Source organism: Neophocaena asiaeorientalis, unplaced genomic scaffold (assembly GCF_003031525.2).
Source record: "Neophocaena asiaeorientalis asiaeorientalis breed wild unplaced genomic scaffold, Neophocaena_asiaeorientalis_V1.1 scaffold251, whole genome shotgun sequence".
NCBI lineage: Eukaryota > Metazoa > Chordata > Mammalia > Artiodactyla > Phocoenidae > Neophocaena > Neophocaena asiaeorientalis.
Window position 1 is genome coordinate 10,986,802 of NW_020173377.1, and position 11,768 is coordinate 10,998,569.

Sequence of the window (11,768 nt, forward strand, 5' to 3'; positions counted from 1 at the left end):
AGGGACACTCCTGGTCGTTGCCAAATAGGTTTGAAGCTCTATCCACAAAGAACCACTGACTCGAACTTTAGACTGTATTAAGAAAATACAAAGTTTTGGCCATATGAATTTAACCTCAGCAGAGTGAATGTATTTTTGAAAGAACATCAGAATACAGAGTGGGGGGGGGGGGAAAGCAAATCATTACAGCTGAATTCATTGTCAAATATCACTGACCATGACATAATCAGGCCATGTCTATTGAAGGTTACATCACCTTTACCACCTTCATAAATGCAACAGTGAAAATACTCCAGTCTCCATGATTAACATTTGTATTTAATTTTAATCTTCACACCAATCCTGTAAGGTAGGCACTCCTATTCCATGTTACAGATGTCAACACTGAAGCCCAGAGAATTTCTAAGTCTGTGTATTATTTCCAGCCGTGCATAGCAATTCTTCCATGTCCTATCTGGAGATATCTCAGTAAGTGTAGAATAGTAAGTTAATAATAGGATTATGTTTTCAAAGGAGTATTTGACAGCCTGGATTTATCTCTTCAGCAGTTCCTTCCCACTCTAATATTATGTAATTCCAGAGAAGCATTTTTTTTTTTCAGTTTCAGGGAAGGTGATAGCAAGAGAGCACAGAGCAGGGTTCAAAAAGGAGCTGACTTGTTTCAGAAGGTGGCCCCTAAAAGGTCTGCTAGCATTTTCAGAGTCACAATTTCTCAGTGTAGCTTACTTGAAATGATTTCCTATAAAACGTATCCATTCTTAAATATAGGTTGGCGGTGGGGCAACTTAAATTTTTAGACAGTTTAAGAAATTACTTTGGATTGCCTGATATTTTAACTATCCATGTCTCTACTGTTTGCCATTGTATGGAGGAAAAAAAGTAGTTGTGTGTCATCTATTTTTTTAAAAGTGTGTTTGTGCTATCACATATATATGACTCCCAAGTCATATCTCTCTGTCTACCTATCTATCTGTTCACACATTGAAAGAACATTGTAGTCCAAGGTACATGTGAGTGATGAAGTTCAAATCGGGCTGCTTTTGACTTCAAGCCTCCCACCGTGTCTCCTATATACTACATTTCCTCCAGATGTTTCATCTATATGCCGCCTGACGTGGTGTTTTCCAGATATGTTTACTATGCCCAGATGTTTCACGTTAAGTGGACAAAGCTGGTTAATTGCTTAAACCTTAGTATTTTCACCTAGTTGCTTCAATGGCAGGCCCAAGTATATTTTAGAAATGCTAAATAATACATAAAAATAAAAAAGGTTGATAAGATGCTCAATAAGCATCTCTAAATCTCCAGATTTATCCTTGACTAACTCTACAAATATGATTTTTCCCAATTATTTTTAAGACATCTAAACTGGTTTCAGCAGTTGCCTCACCTCTGGTCTAAGACTTGGGCATCTTACTTGTTTCTGTACTTACTGGTAGAGGTGTCAAAACCTGTATCCAACTATTTGGAAAGAGTGTCATTTTCTACATAAGCTAGCAACTCACCTGGAAACAGTAGCATCCCTGGTTGTTTTCCTAGGCTTACAAACTTGTAGAGTACAAGGGTCCGGAAAGGCAGGAATACTCTTCTGCCAACATTTAGATATATAAGCAGATCCATCCTAGATCTTTTTACCCCTGGGTCTCACTCTGTTTATTGCTTGGCTTTCTTAGAGGGAGAGAATTACAGGTAAGCAAGTGCAGAAAGCTGATAGCCTCAGCAGACATGTGGGCCACCAAAATTCCCAATAAGCAAGCTTCCCCGCCTCCCACTCAAACTTCCCTCTTGGTCCTGACCAATGTCAACATGCATCCTTCTTGGGCATAGATTAAGCAGGTAGTAAAGAGAAGCCCAAAGCTCCCTCTACACAACAATTCATAGGCCTTCCAGATAAGTCATTTTGTAGTGTGTTTATTATTCAACATGAGTCTGCTTTGAGAGCCACCCAAGGGACAAACCTAAAAGAATTCTGGATACAACCAGATCTGTGCAGCTTTCCCCGTCCCTCTAGACTGGCCAGTGACCCCCACACACTTTTTGTTTGTTTTAAAAACACCAAGTCCCTTTCCTGCAAAGCCATGATCACCATTTGCAATTACACATTCTTCTGTGGTTATGTGAGTCAGTTATTCTCCTCCAACAGGATGAATACTGAGGCCATGTCTGTTTTTATTAACTACTGTATTCCTAAGACCTGGCATCTAATTGGTTCTTACTAGAGATTTGTTGAATGAATGAATGAACCACCTAATTTGACCATCAAAACCCACTGAATAATACTAATACACTTTTCTATACTGTTATATATTTAATTATTATGTATAGAATTTGCCTATATATGTGTTTGTGTGTGTAAATTCATTGAGGGCTTACTCTGTGTTAAGCACTGAGCAAAGCATTTTATTGAATTAACTCATTTATCCTTAGCAAAAACCCTATGAAAATTTATGTTATTATTGCCCCTTTTTACAGATTGGAAAACTGAGGCTTAAAGGGTCCCAGAGCTACTTAGAAAGAGTTGAGATTTGAACCCAGGGCTACCAGATTCCAAAGACTGTAGAGTGAACTACTAGGTGATTCTTTCCTAAAAACCTATATATAAGACCTACCTCACAAATTCTTGGTGAAGAAAGTAGAATAATGTATGTAAAGTTCTTGGAACAGTGCTTGGCTTATAGTAAACACTGAATCAATAGCAGCTACTACTAATAACATTATTACTATTAATTTATTTTGAGCAGTTATTAATTTTCTTATATTATTATGGACTTGTTTGGAAATGTTTGTGCTATTTGTAATGAAAGGTTTAGGCTGGATCGATTGGAATTCAGAGCAGGTTGTGAGGAATGTTTTTAACCTGTGATTTACAACAGCATTGCAGAAAGCTACTGAAGACCTTGCCATCTACTCCAAGATCGCCAAACAGCCAAGAACACCTCCTTCTTGCACCCAGATTGTGAAATCAGTTGTCTCTCACTGAGCTACAGGGAGAGATGCATAAAATTTTTTTTTTCTTTTCATAAGAAAAGAAAACAAGAAGAAACAGGAGGCCTCAGTTCCACAGCTGAACAACCACAAATCAATTGATAAAGTTCTCTGGGAACAGACTGAACAAGTGCAGTGTGTCGATCATAATCAAATTTAACTTAAGAGAAAAAGAAATGAAATCCTACATTGATTCTCCAGTGGCAGCCAGATTCTTCACATGTGGAACCAGATGACTGATTATTACTCAGCCCCTGTAACAGAACAACCCCATCCACTGCAGCTTTCTTTCTGCAAGATCCTGATTAGCTGATAGTGTATCTGGCAGTAATAACACAAAACAACCCAGACAGTGCAGAAAGGGCAAAGATGTAAACCACCTGAGGGCCGGGAACAGTTCTTTGGCCAGTGTTTGCCAGCTCCTCCTCCATTTTTAGAACTGTACCCAGCCCAGAGTGGGAAAATAATCAATACTGAATATATGATTGGGAAAAGGGACAAGGAAAACGATGGACGAATGAACGAATCAACGGGATTTGGAGTCAGGACTGAGTTTGGTACCCAATTCCTCTAATCACTTACCTTCTCTAAGCCCTCCTCCTTCATCTGTAAAATAGAAAAACTGACGCTACTCCATAGGGTCGTGGTTAGGCTGAACTGAGGCTAAACGTGTAAAGCACATCAACCTCAGGCCTGACACACGGTGCGGCCCCCCATCAAAGCTGGTTTGGAATATAATGACGTTCACCTTCTGATGAGAGACACAGACTTTGAAGCCCTGCAAACCTTGGTCGCAAACAAAGCTCAGCAACTTAGTGACTCTCAGACCTCCAGCAACTCACTTGATCTTTCTGAACATTGATTTTCTCATTTGTAAAGTGGGGTCAACAATAGCCGCTTCAAAGTGTTATTATGAGACTTAAATGAGTGATACATGAAATACACAGTGTCTGGTACGTAGTAACTGCTCTATAAATGATAGCCGTAAGTATGAATATTGCAACTTAATTTTTATTATGAGTCAATAAAACCATGGGCCTCTAAAAGCAACAGAGTGCTTTTATAATAGATTAAGAACACAGATTCTGATATATGTATATGTGTAACTGATTCACTTTGCTGTACACCTGAAACTAACACAGCATTGTAAATCAACTGTCCTCCAATAAATATTATAGGAAAAAAACACAGATTCTGGAGCTGAACTCCCTGGGTCCGAATCCTGGCTCTGCGTCTTTCATGCTGGGTTTAAGTAATTGATCCCATCTGTAAAATGGGACTCCATATTTCATCCCATTTCACCAGTCACCATCCTGGCACATGTGGTCAGAATAGAGGGGTCAAGTCAGACTTTTCCCCTACATCTAGGCTGAAATGTAGCTCCCACTTAGTGGAGCTGTTTCTGTGGGCCCATCTCTTCCCTTGGCTGCCAGTACCAAAAACCCAAGCCTCCCTTTGGTCATTGATCTGCCTTCAGTCCTCCACCAGACCACTGGGGCAATGGATTATGCCATCCTATCAACCTATGTAAGAAATCCTATAGGCCAGGACAGATGCAAGAGGCATGCTGGCCTTGTAAAAGCTAAGCTGAGAGATGGCTACCAGTGCCATCTCAGACTCAAGTACTAAGAAAAATTGTGACATTAGTGACCCAAAACAAGACAAAGGGCATCACTTTCAGTGGACCCTCAACAAGTGCTTCCACTTGTTAATTGTGGATTGGTGTTATGCTGTCCCATAGCACATGTGACTGTTGAACACTTGAAATGTAGCTAATACCAAATTAAGGTGTGCTGTAGGTATAAATTACACCAGGTTTTAAAGACAATACCAAAAAAGGTAAAATGTCTTATTTATAATTTTATAATGTATGAAATGATAATATTTTTATATATTGAACTGTATTATATAAATACATATGATTAATTGCACCAATCTCTTTTTGCTTTTTTTTAATGTGTTTACTATAAAACTGAAAATTATATATGTGACTCACATCTCTGGCTCCCATTCTGTGCCTATGAGATAGCACTGGGTTAGAGTCTCAGTGTTCCCAGCCCAGGATGTGGCCATGCAGATCTTTCCAAACCTCAGACATTCTCTGCCCTGCTTCTGTCATGTGGGCCAGAAATTATTTACTGTTGTTCTTTAAATTATTTGGTAACTTCAATAAAATTTATTTTTTAAGAAACTCCTGTACCACTCCTGGATACAGAAATCCAGCATTATTTGACATAATTAGAAGATAAACATAGAAATGAATCATTAGAAAATAAAGAGTACTGTATTCCCGCAAGGTACCATTGTTTGCCTGAAGGCTCTGAGCCTGGGGCCAATTTTCTTTGATAGGTAGGTATTAAATATTTGTTAAATAGGTGTTAGAGACATATTAACATCCAACTGAGACTTTCTCCTTTACTACTCAGATTACAAGAGAATCCTGAAGGAGAAAGCATTTCTTCCTCTGTAGCTCAGTGTTATTGCTATGTCTGTGTCTCCACAATTAGATAGCCCAAATTTCAGAACACCTGGGCATAATGGAAAACCACTCATTAAACATGGAGCCCAATGTCCTGAATTCAAATCTCTGTTACTTATGACAACTCGGACACATCATTTAACTTCCCTGAATCTGTAAAATGGGTATAATTGTCTTCGCCCTCATGCAGTTATTGTGAAGGTCAAATGATCTTCTGCCATAGTGTGTTAAAAACTAGACATTCTCTAGAAGTCAGGTGTCACTTTTATTAGTGTTCCAAATGAAATAATGAAATAAATCTGTGAGTGGACCCAGAAAGTTATCCCATCCAGCCACTGCTTAGTGATACTCTCTTTGAAAAATCCAAAGCTCTTCTGTGAGCTGAGCTTCTATCTTGCTGTTTGATTTCTGTGTCCCCTGATTCACAGCTTCATTCTGGTATTCCTGAAAGCTGACTTAGCAAAGTGAATCCAGCTACACTGAGGGTGAGGGTGAGCTCATGATACGGCACAGTTGTCAAGCCAGGCACTAGTTATAAGGAAAGTATTTGACCTGTCTGTGTTTCAGTTTCCTCCTAAGAAAAGCAGGGCTAACCTCAGTACCTCGCTGTAAGGCTAATGATGTCTGTAAGTGGTTAGCAGAGTGCCTAGCATATAGGAAGCACTCTAAATGTGACAGCACATTTAATGTGACAGCAGCTGTTTCCTAAGACAGCCAATAGTTTGGGACAGCTTTTGATGGACGCTCTGCCCTGTCCACCATGTTCTATGTCCAAGAGGTGACTTGCATGGATCACATGGGGTTCCAATTGGGTTTGGCCAATTGGAGGGAAACCGTGGGTTAAATCCATTTCACCTGCCTTCCTTAATCAAGGTTGTTTTAAGACTTGCCTGTCCTCCAGGCAGAAGAAACTTGGAGTCAGCTGTGTCTAGTTCCAGATGAGCTGGTCAAGAGAGGATGGGACCAACAACCCTTCAACTGGGCATGCGCCAGTGTCCTCTAGGTGACCTTTTGGCGTCAGCGTGTCGAAAACGCCACGTGCAGAGGCCTGTAGCCTCGTGACGCCTGCGCAGAATGAGGATTCCTGCACCTTTTTCCAATCACCTTTCCCCACGCCCCACACGCCTCTGCCCGCCCTGCTGCTTTGTTCCTCATCCCATAAATACCCCACCACCCACCAGCCCCTCGCCTTCTGGGGGGTGCGTGTGAGATTTGTTCTCCCATCCCTGCGCTTGGCTCTATCGCGGAAAAAAATCTTTTCTTTGCTGCAGTCCTAGGCCTGTCAGAGCTTTGCTCCCACATCTCTCCCTGAATGTAACTTCAAACTTAGGCTTAGCAAAAGACCAAAAAAAAGTTGAGGCTAATTTATACTCTAGCTAGAATTTTGACATAGTTGCCAAATTGTCACACTTTGCTCAGGTATAGAAAACTTGGCCTGAGGCTGCTTTCTGAAACTTTTGATGCTAAAACTCTCAATTCTAATGACATTTATTATTTGGTCTAATTATAAATCCTGGTGGTGCTGCTGTAAGGACAAATAGGGCCACCTGAAGTTCTGTCTGGGCGAGCCATTGATATAATCAATCAGTGCTTTGATCACATTGCCATGCTGTTTTTATTTGGTCTAATTATAAAATATGTTTTAAAATATACAAGTTTATATAAAACAAAAGTCATCTTTAATCCTACCATTACCACCTGGTAAACTCCTATACAGAAATTTATAGAACCCAACTGGGACCATTTTGTATACTCATTTATTCTTTCATTTATTTTCTCAACAAATGTTGCTGGCACCTCTTCTGCCAATACCCAACAATAAGCAAAAGAGACAAAGGCCCTGCCCTCATGGAGCTGACCTCTTACTGGGGAAAAGAGGCAAACATACACATTTTCACTCCTTACCACCATCCAGTGAGACAGATACTGTTATCCCAATTGACAGAGGGTTAAATTGAGGCTTCAAGTATTAAGTTTTGTGGTAAAGTGCCTAAGGACACAGCTAGTAAGCAGCAAAGTCAGGATTCAACCCCAGGCCTATAGATGATAGACTGAGCTTTTAACTCATATGAGATACCTTAGTACAGTATACCATCCCTCTGTATAAAATGGTACTAGGGGGGAAAAGTGTTGCATTAGCTCCCCAAAATAACATATTTACTCCAAGGACATAGATCCTGACTTCAGCCATAAAGTTTGTTTATGGAAAGTGATTCATTTCTACTGTGTCATATTTAACTTAAGCAGGACCTCAATCTTTTTAACTTAAGGTACTTGTTTTAAATAAAAACATGAATGTTCCTTAAAGCAGACAAGAAAAGCAGTATAGAATAGTCAAGTTCACTGGTTCATAGTGCTGTTGTTAGGATTAAATGAATTAATACATGTAAACTTGGAATAATACTTCACATAATAAGTGCTCAGTAAAAGTTATTATTACTATTGTGATTTTAATAAGTCTATTTTCTAGAAATATAAATACAGTACCACAAAACTTTCCTTTATTCATTTCTCAACATGGTTCCAATGCTATGGGGTCTTGGAATTTTTCAAAAGGCAAACCAAAGAGTTGTATAAACGAATCAATTTGTTTCTAAAACTCACTTTTCTCTTCCTGTTTTATCTTTCTGTTTGTCTCTGTAGGACTTCATCGTCACTGTAGTCTTTTCTTTCTTGTGGTTGGTGGGTTCATCAGCTTGGGCAAAAGGGCTGTCTGATGTCAAGGTTGCTACGGATCCCAAAGAAGTATTGTTACTGATGTCAGCTTGCAAACAGCCGTCCAACAAATGCATGGCTGTCCACAGCCCTGTGATGTCCAGCCTAAACACTTCTGTGGTATGTTTCCCTCTATGCTTTACCTCCCAAATCTTTGTTTGCCAGTCACAGGAGTCAGAAAAACATCTCAGGAGTCTTCTGGGGAATTTTGCCTCTGAAATGAGTCCAGTCTAAAAGGTGATAGTTCACTCCACAGGCAAGATGATCCTTTGGCCTTCCAGTTTTCTACCCATAGACTTTAATGCTGCCAATTAAAGAGTTCTTAATAAGAGCCCAGCAGGTACTGGCAGCTGTTGCTTGGATGACAGTCAAGTCAGAATTCTAAGCCAGAAGCAGATATAAAATCTAAACTTTAAGTCTAAAGTCTGCCGGAAGTTGAAAGGAATATTTGATGGCATAGAGGTTTCCTGGAAAGAAAACACTGTTCCAGCCACACATAGTTAGAATACACCCAGTTGATTGTCTAGAGAAAAATACGCAGACCCAGTAGGGTACAGATAGAAATGCAAAGTATAAAAAATACCTATAGTAGTTATGGTAATTTTTTTAATCTTTTCCATGCTTCTGATTTAGTTGCTTGATAACTTTGGAAAAGCCAAATTGTATTCGTTGAACAGTCAAATATTATCATCAAGTGTATGGCTCTTACAGGGAGACAGAACACCTGACAGATAGCAGGGCCACTAAATTGGATTCTTATTTTATGAGTATAAGAACTTGTGTTACTCCAAAGAAAGAAACTGTATCTGAGAAACAGAAGCTATAGTAGCAGCAAAAAGCAGTAGTTACCGAATAATAGAGGGCTCAGTGTTTGATAAAAGAGTGTTTGATAAAGGATCGACATTCTTTAGCCACCCTTAAAAATTAATTATCTTTGCTTCAAGGTTAACTTATGTTTCTACAACTTTCTGGAATTTAATCTGAGAAGGCATTTAAGAAGGGAAAAAGTGTGGCTAATCAGCTGCTGGTGATTTGACTGTGAATCTTGCCTTAGTAATAAGATAGTAAACATTGAAATAAACTATATATTAGGGTCTCACAGTAATTTTTATTTACTTCTGGCCACAGCTATGGATGAATACTTTGAGGTGTACATTAAAATACATTCTACTACTTCTGTAGTTTGTTTACAGGCAGTGCTTAATAAAAATTATTATCACCCTGATCTCAGAATCTAAGAGAACAAAGATAAAATCATTCAGTGTGTTTGTTAGTTCTTCTAGTAAATTATGACATCCTGCACAGTCCATTTAATTCTGCTTCTGATGTCTCTAATAAGTTTAGACTAGGAGATGCAAATTTTGAATGAGAAACAATGTGACGTATATCTTAAAAATCAAAAGAAGAATGGATGGAAAGCAAAGCACGTCGTGTGTGGAAGGGCAGGTCAGGTGCTGTTATCGTTCTGGATCTGTGTTTGTGTGCTCCAGTTCCTAGTGGCAGAAAACTCCATTTAAACTGGCTAAAGCAAAACAGTCTTCGTATCCCTAAAATCCGTTCTTTGGATCCCACTGCTGGTACCAATGTCTATATGGGGTATAATGGTTGGGTCACAAGTACCAGAAACGGACGAACCATCCATAATTTCTACTTCTGTTCCTCCAGCTTCACGGAAGCAATGATGGTACATGTCCTCAGATAATCTAGATGTCTTCTCTCCATTCTTTCTCATGTTATGTACTGTGTTTTTCAGTCTCTCTGTTGTCCCACATCTAGGCTAGAATCAAAATCCCTACTCTGATTTCAGTCGCAACAAAATGGCAAGAACAAATTCGAGGGCTCACGTGCCCCTAAAATGTGCCAGACAAGAGATCTGTGATACCTTTGTGATGACGATAAAATATCACCGCTCCTTAAATAGGCCCATGGCAATGCCTTGTTTATGTACTTACTTTTAAGTTGCATTTCCCTAATTTCTAGGCTCTTCTCAAGCATCCCTTTTTTAGAGACAAAGTAGCATCAGGGGAAAGGGAGGGACCAAGGAATAGAAAACAGGTAAAATTATAGTCCTGGGCAGAGCCATCCCTTCATATCTGAAAAGATTCCAAGATCATTTTTTCTACTCATATATCAACCTATACTTACAGAGGTGTAATTTAATCAAGCTCTCCCCTTTGATGGAAAGTATCCTAGTTATTGTACACATGGTTAAAACGTCCTATATGTAAATTAGAGTTGTGTCAGTGATTACCTAATTCATTTTGATCATGCAACTATTATACTACAAGTACCTTATTTGTGTTTTGTATCTCCCTCAGCAAGGAGCCTAGAACATGGCACAAAATTATGTTAAATAAATCTCAGTTAAGGTTAAAGGAAGACAAAAGGTTGGGATGGGGAAAGAGAAGAAGGAAGGGAGGGAGGGAGGTCTGGATAACCCAGTCTTCAATGTGATTGGTTAGCCGCCTAGATGCTCAGTTTGGGCTGTTGACACCTCAAGAATATGGCCTCAAAGCCCTGCTTCAGTTTATGCCTCAGCAAAAGAGTCAACTGAATACAATTCATGGAAATATTTTAGAAAGTGATTCATAGCATAGCTTAGCAATCAGTAAGCATTTACTAACGTGTCCAGCACTGTCTAGCTGCTTCACACACATCCTCTTTAATCCTCACAACTATCCCCCAAGGAAGGAATAATTGTCTCCATTTCATAGAATTTTTAAAATGCTGATGTTCAGAGGCTAACTGCCTTGTCCAGAATCATAAAGCAAAAAATTGCAGAGCCCAGGCCACTCGAATTCCAAAGCCAGAGGGGATGGCTCCAAGACTGAGATTCAGGTAGTGTGTCCTGATCCACTTGCTGCTAAAATTTTGAAGTTTGGAGCCCATGTTTCAAGCCCCCGAAGTCCTTCATCTTGACTACCTAGCCTGCCACTCCCACCCCCAGGGCACTCTGAAGCATCCCACCATCCAACAAATAAGGGATAAATTATTTTGACACTGCAAGGGACTTCTAGAAGCCTACTCCAGAGCTATGGCCTCTGCCCAAGTCCATTTTGTTTGGTCACCATCGTGCTGGAGTGGCTATTGAATATACTTTAATGTCATCACAGCTTTGTGTCACACTATCATTGGCTGTTTCCAAAAGCGGGCTGTTAAAACTGACTGCCTTGCTTAATTCCCAGTCAACGAGTCCGCCTTGGAAGAGGCTGGGGAACAACTGTTCTGTTTGGGCCTCTTACAGAAGCAAACAGTTCTGCTTCCGTCAAACACTCGGGCCCCAGGGAAGTGATACCCGGTCCTCTGGCTCGCCAAGGACACCCTTCTGGAGAGTGAGAGGAGTTTCCATAGGAAAGTCTCATGTTCAGTTCTTGAGAAAACATTCCATACCTCTCTGCAACCTGAACTTTATTCAGAGTGTGGTTTGGGCATTCACTTCTGACTGTGAGAGGCACAGAAAGTACAATTATTCAAAGAAGCACAACCTCTGTGCGCACTACCATGCGTGTACGTGTCTGCATTCCACCTGTACCATTGCTTACTCCATACTTTTTTTTTTTTTTTTTTTGCGGTATACGCGGGCCTCTCA

The 11,768-nt window shown here is 39.9% G+C and overlaps 1 protein-coding gene across 2 annotated transcripts in view; it reads left to right on the forward strand.

The window, feature by feature from the left end:
- The window catches only part of SYNPR (synaptoporin), a 292,879-nt gene that overhangs the window by 278,653 nt on the left and 2,458 nt on the right, over positions 1-11,768 (forward strand). For both annotated transcript variants that reach the window (XM_024746440.1, XM_024746441.1), the window contains one exon: positions 8,108-8,299. In XM_024746440.1, coding sequence (XP_024602208.1) covers positions 8,108-8,299 — 192 coding nt within the window. The remainder of the gene's footprint in view (positions 1-8,107; positions 8,300-11,768) is intronic.